We start from the raw sequence: 16,808 nt of genomic DNA on the forward strand, positions 1-16,808 counted from the left end.
TTTTTCATTCAGCCAGGACTTGCACCTTGACTTTTGTAAACACAGGCAGTTCAGTTTTCATTGTTAAGGATGTTGACTTAACAGAGTATAAAACAGGAATCTGGGCATGTGAGAGCAGCACATTTCAAGTCCAGCTTTCATTTCTCCTGCTGGCTATACTCGGTGAATCAACTATTCAACTGACTACTTGCAGCAAAATATCAGGACACTTAAAATAAATGCTGCTATAATGAGTGAAGTCTTCTCTGAAAACAACGAAGGAAGTCTACCCAACTGTACAGTAGGAGGAGAAGAAGAAGGAAAACTGATTCACAGGATTACACCTCGAATCCCCAGCTCTTACACACGTGCCAAAAAGGGTCTTTCTGTGACTGAGGGTGAAGCAAGATTTCTGGACAAACCACCTCTATCTTACATAGCCCTAATTGCAAAGGCAATTCTTTCTTCCCCTACGAATAAACTGAACTTAGCTGCTATCTACAAATACATTGAAGATAATTTTCCCTTCTACAGGAACAAAGGTCGAGGCTGGAGGAACAGTGTAAGGCACAACCTTTCACTAAATGACTGTTTCATCAAGGTGGGAAGATGTGAGGATGGCAAAGGAAATTACTGGAGTATTCACCCATCTAACTTAAATGACTTTGTTCATGGAGACTTCAGGCAACATCGAAGGTCACGAAAACGAGGCCGTCAAAAGGAGCTCGAGCATTGCCTTGCTGTGAATTATTTCATGCCATGGGGACACTCTCCTTCCTACCCAGCACCAAACTGGCTTTACCAAACCCATTGCTTTCTGAATCCTTTGTGGAAAATTCTGTATGCTGACAGACTGCAGTTTGTGCATGAATACCAGAAATGGAATGTAAACAGTGATTTAATCATGGGGAAGTTTTCACCTCCACTACAGACTGACAAACCACACAGCATTTCTGTGGACCGGTTTTACGGATCTCCTGCTACTTCAGTAATGCAGCAGAATATTTTCCTAAATATTCAACAGGCTTTCCCTAATTCCTTTTTCTTCTCTTCTCAAAAGCAGCAGCAAAGTGAAGCATTCAGACACATCTGTAAGTACTAGAGAGTACATGAAGTGCAGTAACTTCACAGGTAGCTTGGGACTCTGTCAAGATACAATGTATTAATATATATTGCAGAATTTTGAACATTTGTGAATGTTTAAAGACAGCAAAAGAGTTTATTTATGGCACCCAGTGATTCCAGTGATTGATATTTTTGTGTATTAGCTTTGAAATTATAACAATGAATACTGGTTTTAATAATTCTACTAGTCGATAGTCATGCATAGATTATTCGGTTTGAGTAAATCTACTAGCACTGACTGCCCAATAGAATTAACTTTAGATTGTCCTGTATTAATTGATTTACTGTATAATAATACTCTATTAGATTCAAACTAATACACGTGTCTGTGTATTTGCAATGATATATTCAAATATGTATACCCATATATACCCTTCTATTATATTGAGTAGAAAGCATTAATACATTTTTCTTTGTCAGTTGCAAATGTCTTTGGAATGTTACTCATCACTTCCCATACTGCTGAAAATGCTGTGTTATTCTTCTACTCATTCAATTTTATACATTGGTTAGGAGTCACTTGGCATTATTAATTCTGATGCATTCTATTGATCAAAAAAATCACTGTAAATTTTTGTATCTTTAGCAGTTAAGTGGATACCTGGTTCTGCTTGAATAAATATTACAAGTGAAATAGATTGCAATATTATCTTTAATAAGTTTTTTAGTACCAATCTAGTTCTTAAATGCATGGCCACATTTTAATTAACCTACTTAAATGACTAGTTAATGACAGCATCACTAATTACAAGTTTACCCATCAGTTGGGTATAATCTCTTTAAGAAATTTTCATTTTTCAGATAATATCAGCTGTGGAAATTGCTTCAGCTTATACTTTTATACTACATAGATGTATATACAAGGTTGCTTACATAGCTATAGAGTATATGATGATATAAAGTACTCACTTAAATATATCTGGTACATGTATGTATCTACCCAGCAACCTCATTGTAACAGGAATTTTTAATCAGGAAAGTATACCAAGCATTACGATAAAAACACCCAGCTTTTGCTAAGTTATAAGCTTTCAGAAAAAACTTGCTTTGAAATATTTGCTTGCTGAAAATGTAGATTTGAGTAGTAAATCCCTAAGGACTCTTCAGTGCCTTAATGCTGTAGTGTGTGGACTAAACTTGAGTCTTGGACAAAGGCGAAGGAAGGTGGTGTTCAGGGGCCAGTTGGGTAGGGAAACCGGGCTGAAGAAATCATGGAGATAACTGGGGTTGAGGAAAACGTGGAGATAACTGGGGTTGGAACAAGGAGCCCAGATGTGCTGAGGAATGAGCTATAAGAAGCCTGAGGATTACAAACAGTGAATGCCAGGCAATTATAATCAGATGAGAATGAAAGCTACGGATAAGAAGAGTCAGAGCAGATTTAAGGAGCAGCAGGTGGGAAAAGTCTCTGCCTCCTATAGTTTATGTACTAGAATGCCTGGGATGGAATTTAACACTCACAGTTCTTTAGCTGTCAGCAAATTCCTTTAAAATTACACAAGACAACAAGCTATTCTTCTTTTGTTCTCACTGGCTCCATTAGCTTACTTGGCAAAAGCTTGTGAAGTGCACCTGAGGATATTCCTAGAAGGACAAAACGCTATTTGACTTCATCTTCCCTGCTAAATAAGACTTGGAGGAAGGGAGTAAGTGTATAACACAACACTTTGCTTGAGGTAATGTTACCTGTTTCTTAAGAAGATATTTTTAAGCCTGGAGTAATCTTTTTAGCTCTGGGAAAAGAAATGCATTTTACCAGATTTGTTACAGTGGTGGAAATGTGGCATGAAACAAACCGTACTCATGCTGCCAGATTTTCATCCCAGTTTCCTGTGAGAATGTAATAAGAGGAACTCACATGCAGGAAGAGACGTTCTTCTGCTCAGATGCTTGGATTTTATTTGAAGACCACTTTGAAATAGTTTTCATACCACCAGTGGCACACATACCATAGTCTCAAGGCTCCCATCTTGGATATTTCCAGTCTGATTATGTGGCTGTCAGTATGCTTTCTTATTTTTTTTCCTTTTGGTGTGTTTTAACTGCTTGTTTGTTTGCATAGCACCAGCATACCACATTGCAGGAGGATTCTTTTCATGTAGTGAGCAACTATTTATATTGTCCTCATCATTCAGTGGATATCTGTGGGTTTCTTACCATGCATAGTTCAAACCCTACTCTGAAGACAAAATTATCCAATTCCTATTTTATTATTAACTTGCAAAAACATAATACAATTTAGAATCATAGAATCACAGAATAGTTTGGTTTGGTAGGGACCTTAAAGATCATCTAGCTCCAACCCCCCTGTGACGGGCAGGGACACCTCCCACTAAATCAGGCTGCCCAAGGCCCCATCCAGCCTGGCCTTGAACACTTCAACTTTACTTCCAAAACACCTTGAAAGATGAGGAACATCTTGAAACATAGGCTTAAAAAGACTGAGGTCAAAATTGCATGCTCACTTTGGGCATCACTTTTTGTGAAATCGTTGTGTAGTAATTTATCTGCTAAAAGCCCAGTTCCCACTGTCTTGGCTTTCAGCTCTGAGAGTTCAAAACATTTTCAACGATCCCAAGCAACAACGAAACCAGTGGACATCAGTGGAAAGCTTGATATCAGTAAGATGTCCAGAAATACTGCTGCAAGTATAAGAGACAGGTACATCTCTTCGATGCATACTCCAGCTGCCATAATATAGACAACTCTTTTTCTTCCTGTAATCCCCAACCAACTTTTCTAAAGATCTTCCAAATTCTGAAACAAACCCCAGCATTTCTTCATAGGTGATTTTAATTAATCTACAAATATGGTCTATTTTATATATTAAATAAGACAAGACAAAAACAGACCTTTTCACACAATTAAAGGCAATACTATAAGTCCTTCAGCGGAGGCAAGGGCCAAGAAGGAATACACAATTTAGACAAGATGCCATTCCCACCACCACCTACCCCAGCTTCTGAAAGCTTGGCATTGCAATCTTAACAATGTTTTCCATTGCAGCTGAAGGGGTAGGGTTAGTATGTCATTTTGTGCTGAAAATGTCAAAGTACTAATTTGCAAACAACCTAAAGTAAAAATTTAAACGCAGTAAGAAACAAATGAATTTATGTATTCTACCTGATTTCCAAGCCCCCAAATCCACTTAACATATAAAAATAAATAATTTTCTGATCTTGAAATATAATTCTACAACTTGAGAGAACATTACATTTCTGATACAGGAAATTGCCATTTAATGAGAAGACAGAAAGGCTCTTGAAAATTAAACAGAGGAATCACATGCCTGTACAGGAATGTCTGAGGCAGTACATGTGCTGTGAGGGACTCCTTAGAAATGAAAACAACAGTTACAAATGCTGAATTACAGAAAATCTGACATGAACACAATATCCAAAACCTGCATGTTGACAGCTTCAGCATTTTCCAGTTAAGATGCATTACCAGAGCTGATGAAAATATTGGGAAGTCAGAACCTCAGCATTTTGACCATTGTCACCTCTGTTCTGTCCATAAATAAGACAGAGGTCATCTTTTTACAGCAGATCTACTTTGGGAGTACACAGATGAAATGCCAGTGTATGACATAAATAGCTGAAATGGAGGTCGCATACGGTCTCACAAATAAATGTTGCCAATTGCTCTCCTCTTCTTTTTGCACTAAAGAAAATTACTTCTGCATAATGAAATTATGTTTGAACCACAGATTTTCTAACACTTTCAATAAACTGTATCTTAATGATGAGCAGTAAGAGAACTAGGCCTGAACATGAGAACCTCATATTAACAACATATTGTAGGTAATCCTTTTAAGCCAAATAATAACATTGCTTTTGTAGCTGACCTTCAGCAGTTTACATAAATATTTATTCTAAAAGTTCAATAAAGCATCTCAACCTATAAAACTCAGAACGTTAGTATACATACATGAAGTGTGTATATATTTATTTAATTTCTGATACATTTGCAGCCCAGCACAACTGCTGACGCTGAGACTTGTCTTCTTTCATATTGAAAATAACCACTGTCCAGGGGCACAAATGAAAGCTTTAAAGAAAAAGAAGCCCTGAAGCTGTATAGCCACTCAAACCTATGCACACTAATTTATGCTCACCCAGCAGTTATCCATGTCTTGCACTCCATTCGACAGCTCATGGAAAACAGCTCTCCCTTTGGAGGTAGCAGAACACAAATACCTCTTCCAGAATGGTGAGGATTGTGTAGATGGATGAATGATAATGGGGCAGGTTCGGCCTGTCACAACACCATGAGGGGAAAAAAGGAAAGAAGAAAACACTCAAAGCTTCTTTAAAAATTGGTGTAATCAGAAAAGGTTTTTTTGAAAATGAAAATGCTCCTAACACAATCACATAGGAGCAATGTAGCATAACTATACAATGTAGCTGTGGCTGATTGGTTTAAATGTGCCCTCCTGTACCTAAACCTTTGAGTCATTTTGAAGTGTAATTTTAAGCAGGACCTTGCCAGGTTTGTATGATCTGCCCTGTATGTGTTAAAACTATGCAACAATTGTGACATCCCCGATCTATATTATACACCAAAGAGTGACAATTCCTTAGAAATTTAATCCCATCTCTGTTCATAGAAATTTAATTCATCTGTGTTCCCAAGGTTGGAAAAGACCTTTGAGATCACCAAGTCCAACCATACCCGTCCACTACTAAATCATATCCCTAAGTACTTAATATTAGTAAGGTGTAATGCTGTGCCAATTCGATCATGCAAACATGGGTCAAACTACATAATTTTTGTACCATAAACCAAGTTTTCAACCTTTTTGCCAACGCATCTGAACACCTGAGAAATGCCCTGGAAGGGCCACCTTGAGTGGTCAAAAGCATCCACGTACCAACTTGCCTCAAGAGTACTTTGACATAGATGATGCAGCTGGAAGAATTTGGAGGTGAGACTCTGCTATGATCTTTAAGGTTGTTTTAGTCTATGTTTACCCCACGTTTAGGCAGGATATAAAGTCCATGAATGGCTACTGTGCATCTTACCTGTTCCCAGTACAACTGAGGAACTGGCCAGCTATGTTATTTATTTCATCATCTCTCCCTCCTCCTCCAGTGTTTACTTTGTCCTTCTGTGCCTGTGTTCATTTTGCCTTCCTCCAATTCCAATCTGAATTTCCCACTTTAAGTTTTCCAGTGGCCCTACTCTGACACCTTCTCATGTATGGCTCAGCCAACACCATCAAAGCAGAACCCTGGAGCCCAATAGTCCCGGTTCGTCAGAAACAGAGCAAAGTTTCTGTCAACATACTGGAATAAGACTTTAAGAACTACTGTTAAGAACAATGCAGAAAGGTGATATAGAGCATGACTCTGACCTACCAACAACCATTGGAATCAACAGAGCATAAAGTTAGTAGAACTCAAGATTGCAGACTTCATTTCTATCATACTGTACTAATTTTCCTGTACACCCAAGAGATTTCTCAGTACAATTTGTAGGAGACTTGACTCAACCTGGCAGCTCAGCAAGAAAAGTCTTGGTTAAAGAACTTGCTCCTGGAAAGTTCTTTTCTCCAGACAGAGCTCTCAGCTATTCAAAACCCCTTTAGAGCTTTCAACACTGAGCTTTTTCATCCAACTGTTTAACGTTAATTTCAGTACTGTGTTTTCAGCACATAGAGATTACCTGTTTGTGTCCTTTGAAGACAGTGTCTAGTTTACACTACACTTGTGAAGTGTTAGTGCATCTAAGGTCTGGTATGTCTGGAGATGAGGATAAGCATCTGATCAGGCAGAAACAAGATAAAGTGCCAGGCCTGATGGACTTTTAAACGTCTGCTGCTCTCCAAGTGAAGGAGTAGAAAAAGGATGGGGAAATCTTTAGCATCAGCAAAGAACATCAGATAAATTTGAACATGTAGTGAGCTTGAGAAGAGGCTTCTTTTAGAGGTTACTAGTTTTGTTTTGGAGAAGAAGACATTTGCCTTTTTAAGCAGTGAGTTGCAACAGAACAGCCTTCTCGTTTTCATTAGGACGAAAAAAGACATTAATCTGCCTGCTGGAAAAGTGTTTTCATGCTCTCATGCTGTCCAAATGGGTGAAAGAGGAAGCTTCAGTAAAGATATGACACAATAAATCCAGAATAAATTAAAAAAAAAAAAAAGAAACCCATATGTATCCATTAGCTTACACCTAATTTTGCAACTAGAAAGGGAAAGGAACAGAGAGCTGCTTAACTTGTAACAGAAAATGCAGCTCTACAGTGTCATGCAGCACTCCAAAATTCAAGACTCCTGACCCTCAGCACTCTTCTCCATGTTAGCCTTCCCTCAGAGACTCCAGCTCTCCATGCCCAGGAGAGCACAGTTCCACTTCCAAATAACGAGTCTAGCAACACGAAAGAATTTGGGGCACGAGAAATAACGACTTCACCCTAAATAAACAGATTTAATGTTTAATTCAAGTGGCTTGTTGTTGTAGAATTGCATTCCACAGCAAGTCTAAAAGGAAATAATTAGTGCTACCACATTCTGCTCCAAGCAATTCAAATAATCCAGTCTTCTGGTGTTGATGTTGACAGATATGTATGTATTTCTGTGCTGTAAATAGATGAGACTTAGCCATATGTGCTTAAAGTAAAATTATTAATAATAGCATATGAATGGTAATTTTAAAAATAAGCATTTTTAAATCAAAATATAAAATGAGAATAGTGTACTGTTTTAAAGATCAACAAATTATAAAAAGTCTAGGTAACCACTGAAAAAAAAGGCGGTATCTCTATAGCCTGACATATACAGCTCCACTGTGGGAAAAAAAAAGTTATTATTCTTCTTTGCTCCTCTTCTACAATGGTTCTGAAGCTGTGGATCACAATCCAGCCTGTTCAAGGTCCTTGGAATCATTAGGAATTCTAGTACACATACAACATGCTGGTGTTCCTCATATGACAGTAATGCATGCAAATACTAAGGACAATAAAAATATCTAAAAAATCAAGTAAAACTGCCAATAAATGCAATTGAAACAGCATATATTCCAGTGTCACCAACATACATATAAATTCCATAAATTAAATTAAATTGCTTTCTAACTTTAAAGTTTCTAAGAATATTTCCATGGCTATGGTTAAGTGTAAAACCAGTAAGTAAAATTACTAAAATAAGAAGAAGTTGTAAAGGAAAACCATTGTAATCAGAGATTGTTCTAAATCTAGAGACTGCAGAAGAAATTTGAGAAAAGCCTGTACTTTGAAAAGGGTTTTGTCTGGTAATAGCTTCTAAAAATTTTTACAGAAAACTTACATAAACTGAACTTCATAACCGAGCGGAGTTTTCAGTGTTAAGAAAGCAACATTGCACGTGAACTGACCCATTGGTATATTTTCAGTACAAGACACACTTTAAATAGATCAGCAGTAAGCTATTGAAATTGTTTATCTAATACAAAAATGTTCACAGACATTTGCAGTATGCATGCATGTGTGCACACGCAAGCAATTGTGCATGTTTATGAATGCTAAAAATCTCATTTCTTAAATGGTTTATAATTTTGCAACAACTTGAACAATCTTATGTAAGAGTACAGCTGGCATAAAAAGCAAATCAATGATGCTCCAGTATTAATCGCTGGTATGTTTGCTGCCTTCACTGCTCCTCATATTCGTGAAAGAGAAACTAGATATGTAGACATACTTATCCCATTATGTTAGTAGTACCATCTCAAAGATGAGATTAAAAACTGTAAATCTTTTTAATCCCTGTAGCTTGTGACACAATCAAAGAGAAAAGGTAATGAAAGTACAACTTGCAAATCAGAAGTAAAAATAACTTCATAAAGGATGCTCTATCAGTTAAAACCTCTAGATGTACATCAGACTACTGCAGACGAAGAAATCATTATATAAGCCATCAAGCACTGGCTTCACAGAACAATTCTGAAATGCAAAGTAACAAATTAAGCAGCACACAGTAAGAGTCAGAATCAATCAGGACAAAATTTATGTCATGCTTGAAAGCCTTACTAGAATTCATGCAGCAATGCTTCAGTTAGTAGATCTTTTGTTAATTGAGATACAACAATACATACCAAAATTTAGTAAGAAATGGCAGATGTGCTACTAGCTGATAATTACTTTGCAAATCTGAATCAAATAATAGCTTTCTAACAATTAGAGTAATCATAGTAATTTTAAGGGTGGAGAGAACAAGGATGATATCAAGCTCGCGATATAAAAAACTGGAATTAATACTTGAATAATCTCCATCATTAATCAAGAAATAAATCCATCTTGCAAGTGGATTTCTTGAGAGCAGTTAATAACTGCCATCACACTTTCCTGAGCCTGCAATCCAAATATAGATAGAAGAATGACTGATATTAGTTGTTTGAAAGTGACAATTCCCTTCTGAATATCACCAGAACATGTGACCTGTATAATATGAAGTTTTGAAGTTAAATGAACTTATAAGGAAATAATTCAGCAACCAGCTTGATGATTACTGTGCATCACAAGCAGAGAGGCTTAGGCAAGCCTGCTGTATCTTAAAGCTGAGAAAGCAGTGTTATTTTTTGGTGTGTACTCATTGAAATTAAAAAAATCAAAATTTAGTGCCTACCAGTTTCAAAGCATTTATTCCTAATATCTCCAGAAAATTTGAACTTCAGTTTTGAGAAGCGTGGACCACCCAAGAGGTCATGGGATATTTCCCAGGCACCTTGATCTTCTTAAGCTCTTACTCTTCACATTGCAAATCTATGCAATGCAAAATCGATTAAGAGTATATTCATACAACCCAGTGGCAAGGGGCAGCTTCCTGCAAGCAGGGAAGTCTGAAATGTAGTCCTGCTGCAGCACATTCCCCGCTATTATTTCAAATACACAGTAAGTCAGTATCTGGAGAAGAGATCTTCCTCTGCCTCTCAAAGAAGTTCCATAAACATACTCATAAATCCAGATTCTGAGTCCTTCTTACCCTTTGTCTGTTTCCCTTCCCTCTTTGATTGTTTCAGACTACGGTCAAAATGGATTGTATTCAAGACAATCTTCTGACTTGTGAAAGTTTGACTTTGCCAGTAGTACAGTAGCTTGTAAAGAAAAGAATCTAAGCAACAGAAAATTAAAAAACAAAGCAAAACACTTTGGTCATTATAACACTGAGAATGCAACCTGAGATTCCATTTGTCAAATACATATTATGATTTCTTTCCTCTTTAATTGTCTGATCTTTATCTCATGGAAGACAGCTCCGATTTTTGTGTCGATGTGAGTGACTGTGAAGGGCAGTGGAGAACAGGTCCAATGTATTACAGGTAAATACATTGTTTTACAGATTCAAAAGATGTCTAAATGCATTTTTTAATCCATTACTAATGTGCAGACTGGCGAACTCCACAGAGGCCAATGGCTGTTTGTACATCTGGGGTATCAAGCATTTCAAATTAGCCAAGGGTAATGTATGAATGCGAAAGCCAAGTCCTATCTCTCAGTGACCAGAAGACATCCATTCACATACAACAAGAACAGATGAATGAAACTCTGCTGGAAAAAAAAAAAAAAAAAGCTTAGGTACTTGCTAAATCTTTGGAACTAACAAAGTAATCTGTTAGCAAACAAAAGCAAAGACAAATTTCTAAGATCCAACAGACCAGGCCAATTAATTGTTTCCTAGAGGAGCAGTTTGATGTATACCTGTGAAAAGCAACTGGAAAGGGTAATTTTTCTAACTGTGCTTCAATAGAATTCTCTCACTTGAAAGACCAAAGAAGAAATATGGCCTAAAATGGCCAGTATGTGTTGCTGTGAATTTATGCTGTGATTTAAATAGTACCTTACAAGGGACAAATACTAAAAGAAGAAATTAAATTTTAATCCTACTGGAAATCAGAACTTTGTTTTTTAAAAGTGATTTTTTTTTCTATTATATTTCTATATATATATTATAACAGCTACTCTGAAAAGCAAAATTACTCCTCTGTCTGCAGGATGTTGAACTTCTCTACAATATTTTAACAAAATGCCTAAGCCTTGTCTAGATTAGAGATTGACTCTTCCAGGCAAACGACATATGTAAACCTATTACAAAGTAAAGGTCTCCAGGATTTTATTGAAGAGTGTATGCCAGTGACAATGCAAAGTCATCCTTGGCTATGTGAGTGAAGACATTTGTTTCAAATGCACTTCTAAGAATTTTTATGTTCTGTGACTTCCAAGAAGAGAGACTAAATTAAGAGTCTGCTGTACCTGCTGTGCAGAACTGTATACTTTCTTAAGAGTGTGGCAGAGTATTCAACATATTCAGTATATCTGGCTTTTTGGTAAACATATGATCTGAAACTTGAAACAAACCATCTCCATTCTCCTAAAAGGGCCAACACCGCCATTTTCACTAGAAGAAGGATGCAAAATGCTCTACCCTTGATTTAGTGTAGATCATCTCATGGGTGTTTGTTGTCTAAACCTCCTGAAGATATTTCAAATCTGACGAGAATCCTGAACCGGCATGGAATGATACAGATTGACTGGAGGAGTCAAAAGGGTGTATGTCATAATGGAAAGACAAGTAAGGACAGAATGTGCATTGAAGGCTGATAACAAAACAAAAACTCTCAGGTTTGTAGAATGGGAGCCAGTGAGGTTTGAGGCTGATGTGACTTTCCAGGCATGCTGAAGTGAATAGATGCAGAGAACAACAGCAGCATGCAAGTTCCTCAGTGAAGTTTCCCTGCATCTTATCTTATACTTTGTCTTAGCATCTTTCAGGCCATTTGTGGTATTCTTCCCATCCTGTGGCAGGACTCCAGTCCTGGTTGCAGTGTATCCTCTCCCTGCCAGCGATCTTCCCATAAAGAGGCCCTGGGAAGGGGAAAAGCCCTTCCTCCTCCTCTTTCTTTATCCTTTGAATTGTTGTCTTTGAGAATTTCTCATCTCCTTGGACTTGGATTCAGGTGACTCCACGAGCTTCTGATGGTCTTTTTTAATATTTTGCAGTTATCACATTAGTGTACACCATGGTCAGTGTAAGGGGAACTGGGGGAACCAACAACAGGACTTAGAAAAAACCAAGCTTTTTTATAGATGGAGCCATCACACTGAGCCTGTGGCAAGGACAAGGACATTTACTCAATGATGAGAAAGGATAGACTCTGGCAGAAAGTCTGTCCATTCCTGGAGCAGCAAGCTTGCTCACTCTGGCTTCTCACAGACTCCAGCTGCCTCTCAAAAATCTTGTTCAGTCAGGAGGACACGAGAAAAGAGAAGAGTGGCAGTGGCCCGGCACAAGCAGGAGCTGAACTGCTGCATTCTCACAAAGTTTTGTCACTACTTTGGGTCCATTGTGTCAACAGGGAACTGGGCATAGTACTCAGAAAAAGCACTGGCTCACAAAACAGTGATCTGTCGCTCTATAGGAAAAGCTAGGTATTAGATAGCATCACAATCCATCAGACCCGTGACCTTCAACTAAGTGTGTACAATCATGCTCTTCAGTCCTCTCAGCAGCGATATGCAACTCAAAATGAGATAATTTCAGAGACAGAAGGCTGGTTGGCAATGCATCTGAAGGAATCACAGAATCACAGAATCACAGAATCATACAAGGTTGGAAAGGACCCATTGGATCATCGAGTCCAACCGTTCCTAACACTCCCTAAACCATGTCCCTAAGTACTTCATCCACCCGTTCCTTAAACACCTCCAGGGAAGGCGACTCGACCACCTCCCTGGGCAGCCTGTTCCAGTACCCAATGACTCTTACTGTGAAGAATTTTTTTCTGATATCCAACCTGAACCTCCCCTGACGGAGCTTCAGGCCATTCCCTCTAGTCCTGTCCCCTGTCACTTGGGAGAAGAGGCCAGCTCCCTCCTCTCCACAACCTCCTTTCAGGTAGTTGTAGAGAGTAATAAGGTCTCCCCTCAGCCTCCTCTTCTCAAGGCTAAACAACCCCAGCTCTCTCAGCCGCTCCTCATAAGACTTGTTCTCCAGCCCCCTCACCAGCTTTGTTGCTCTTCTCTGGACACGCTCCAGAGCCTCAACATCCTTCTTGTGGTGAGGGGCCCAGAACTGAACACAGTATTCGAGGTGCGGTCTCACCAGTGCCGAGTACAGAGGGAGAATAACCTCCCTGGACCTGCTGGTGACCCCATTTCTGATACAAGCCAAGATGCCATTGGCCTTCTTGGCCACCTGGGCACACTGCTGGCTCATGTTCAGTCGGCTGTCAACCAGCACCCCCAGGTCCTTCTCTTCTGTGCAGCTCTCCAGCCATTCTTCCCCCAGTCTGTAGCGCTGCATAGGGTTGTTGTGCCCCAAGTGCAGGACCCGGCATTTGGTCTTGTTAAACCTCATCCCATTGGTCTCGGCCCAGCAGTCCAGCCTGTTCAGATCACTTTGCAGAGCCTCCCTACCCTCCAGCAGGTCGACACTTCCTCCCAGCTTAGTGTCATCTGCAAACTTGCTGAGGGTGCACTCAATGCCTTCATCCAGGTCATTGATAAAGACATTGAACAGAGCTGGACCCAGTACTGAGCCCTGAGGAACTCCACTTGTGACTGGCCTCCAGCTGGAGTTAACTCCATTGACCACCACTCTCTGGGCCCGGCCATCCAACCAGTTTTCAACCCAGGAGAGTGTGCGCCTGTCCAGGCCAGAGGCTGACAGTTTCTGAAGCAGAATGCTGTGAGAAACTGTGTCAAAGGCTTTACTGAAGTCCAAGAAGACTACATCCACAGCCTTTCCCCCATCCAGTAGTTGAGTGATTTTGTCATAGAAGGTGATCAGGTTAGTTTGGCAAGATCTGCCTTTTGTAAACCCATGTTGACTGGGCCTGATCACCCGGTTCTCTTGCGTGTGCTTCATGATAGCACTCAAGATTACCTGTTCCATGACTTTCCCTGGCACTGAGGTGAGACTGACAGGCCTGTAGTTCCCCGGATCCTCTCTGCAACCCTTCTTGTATATGGGCACAACATCAGCCAGCCTCCAGTCTAGTGGAACTTCCCCAGTCAGCCAGGACCTCTGGAAGATGATGGATAGGGGTTTGGAAAGGACATCCGCCAGTTCCTTCAATACTCTTGGGTGGATCCCATCCGGCCCCATAGACTTGTGGACGTCTAGCTGGGCAAGCAAGTCTCTAACCGCCTCCTCTTGGATCACGGGAGCCTCAATCTGCCCCTCTAACTCTTGGATTTGTAAACAGAAGGAACAACTTTCTTTGCTATTAAAGACTGAGGCGAAGAAGGCATTAAGTACCTCAGCCTTGTCCTTATCCCCTGTCACTGTTATTCCTTCTGCATCCACTAGAGACTGGATATTCTCCCTCGTCCTCCTTTTCCTGTTAATGTACTTGTAGAAAGACTTTTTGTTGTCTTTCACAGACTTAGCGAGTTTTAATTCTAGTTGGGCCTTGGCCCTCCTGATTTTTTCCCTGCACGATCTCACTTCGTCCCTGTAGTCCACCCAAGATGCCTGTCCTTTCCTCCAGAGCACATAGAGCTTCTTTTTCTTATTGACGCATCTTGAGATCACCCTGCTCCACCAAGCTGGCTTTTCTCCCCGCCGGCTCCTTTTCCGGAACACAGGGATGGCCTGCTCTTGAGCTGATAGGATTTCATTTTTCAAGAGTGCCCAACCCTCATGGGCTCCCTTGCCCTGAAGGACTGTTTCCCACGGGACTTTGCTAATCAAGCTTCTGAACAGGCCAAAGTCTGCCCTCTGGAAGTTTAATGTGACTGCTTTGCTAACCCCCTTCTTAATCCCACCTAGAACTGAAAACCCTATCATCTCATGATCACTTAATCCCAGGCGTCCTCCAACCGTCAAATCCCCAACAAGACCTTCCCTATTCACAAACAGCAGGTCTAGGAAGGCACCCTCCCTTGTTGGTTCGCTAACCAGTTGTGCAAGGAAGTTGTCTTCGATGCACTCCAGGAACCTCCTAGACTGTTTCCTTTCTGCTGTATTGTACTCCCAGCAGACATCCGGAAAGTTAAAGTCTCCCACAAGGACAAGAGGCAGAGATTTAGAGACTGTCCCCAGCTGTTTATAGAAGAGTTCATCAGCAGCTTCTTCTTGGCTGGGTGGTCTGTAACAGACTCCTATCACAAAGTCCCCTTTCTTGTGGGCTCCTCTGATTTTAACCCATAGGCACTCGATCCCGTCCTCACCGTAATCCAGTTCGAGAGTTTCAAAGCACTCTTTGACATAGAGGGCTACCCCGCCTCCTTTCCTACCCTTCCTGTCCCGCCTGAAGAGTTTATATCCCAACATAGCTGTAGTCCAGTTATGTGAGTCATCCCACCACGTTTCTGTGATGGCAATGACATCATAGTCACCTTGCCCTACAACAGCTTCCAGCTCATCCTTCTTATTGCCCATGCTGCGTGCATTGGTGTAAATGCACTTCAGCTGGGCTGATGAACCTTCAGCCCTCATAAAGGGAAGAGAGTTTATTCTCGATTGACTGGTCCTTGGAATAACTAATTCCACAGACCCAGTTTTATCCTTACTGTCCCCACTTATACTCGCCCTCACTTGCCCTATTGTGGTGTACTGGTGGTCCTCTCCAGCACACCATTTCTCAGCCGCTGGTTTCCCACTTCCAGGCTCATTCCCAACTAGCCTGGTCTCCTCCCCTTCCCCCTTCACATCTAGTTTAAAGCTCTATTTAAGAGCCTAACCAGATTTTTAGAGATAACTTTAGTTCCCCTTCGAGACAAGTATGACCCATCCCTAGTAAGAAAACCTGGGGGTGGGTGGGTCACCCCATGATCAAAGAAGCCAAAGCCTCTCTCCTCACACCAGGCTCGGAGCCAGGCATTAATCATCTGTACGTTCCTGACTTCCTGCTCCATATTCCTTAGTATTGGGATGGAGCTAAACACCACTTGCGCTCCAGAGCCCTCAATCATCTTCCCTAAATCCCTGAAGTCTCTTTTGATGGCTTTCAGCTTTCTGCGCTGTAAGTCATCATTACCTATTTGAAATACTAAGAGGGGATAGTAATCCGTTTCCTTCACCAAGGAAGGGAGTTTTCTATTGATATCCCTCACTGAAGCCCCCGGCAAGCAGCAGACCTCCCTGTGGAGCGGGTCCGGTCTGCAGATGGGACCCTCCATTCCTTTAAGAAGGGAATCCCCTAAGACGATCACTCTCCTCTTTTTCTTGACAGAGGATGTTTTTAGGGCCCTCCGAGGATGCTGGAGCCTAGGGAATGTTTCCAGGCTGTGGGGACCATCTCCTTCTTCCACTGCTTCTTCCTGGGGAATAGGTTCTACCTGCAGCATTTCATATTTATTTCTGAGGGCTATCTGGGGGTTAATTGTCTGGGTGGGGGGAGCAGGTTTCCTACGCCGGACAGGAACCTGCTGCCATCCCCCAACTCTTGTTCCCCCTGCCTCACAGATTATAGGATCAAGCTGCTCCGCCGCATTGGCTCCAGCAGCCTGCTGGGTTTGTGCGAGGGCACTGCTCCAAAGATCTATGTCCCTCTCACATTCCCTGATAGTCCTTAACCTATTCACCTCCTCCCTCAGCTCTGCCACCATGTGAAGGAGTTCTGCGACTCGTGCACAGCTCCCACAAGCGTAGCCGGTATCAGAGGCACAGGCTGGTGTTGGAGGGGGGCATTGCCTACAACCCAGGGTCTGCGTGGCTGCATGGACCCACTGAGGCTCTGTCTGGGTGGCAGTATCCATCCTGCTCGCTGCAGCACCCGGAGCAGTTT

General features: G+C 41.0%; 1 protein-coding gene across 1 annotated transcript; it reads left to right on the forward strand.

The window, feature by feature from the left end:
- The first annotated feature begins 92 nt into the window (after positions 1-92).
- Positions 93-4,896, forward strand: LOC128853887 (forkhead box protein D1-like). The gene has a single exon (XM_054082200.1). The coding sequence runs from the start codon at positions 230-232 to the stop codon at positions 1,079-1,081; it is 852 nt and encodes a 283-aa protein (XP_053938175.1). The 5' UTR covers positions 93-229; the 3' UTR covers positions 1,082-4,896.
- Positions 4,897-16,808: the final 11,912 nt, after the last annotated feature.

The sequence above is a fragment of the Cuculus canorus genome, chromosome 1, assembly GCF_017976375.1.
Source record: "Cuculus canorus isolate bCucCan1 chromosome 1, bCucCan1.pri, whole genome shotgun sequence".
Lineage (NCBI taxonomy): Eukaryota > Metazoa > Chordata > Aves > Cuculiformes > Cuculidae > Cuculus > Cuculus canorus.

Bases quoted from the DNA above. Each gene is read 5' to 3' on its own strand.
- LOC128853887 (XM_054082200.1), top strand. From the start codon at position 230: ATGAGTGAAGTCTTCTCTGAAAACAACGAAGGAAGTCTACCCAACTGT.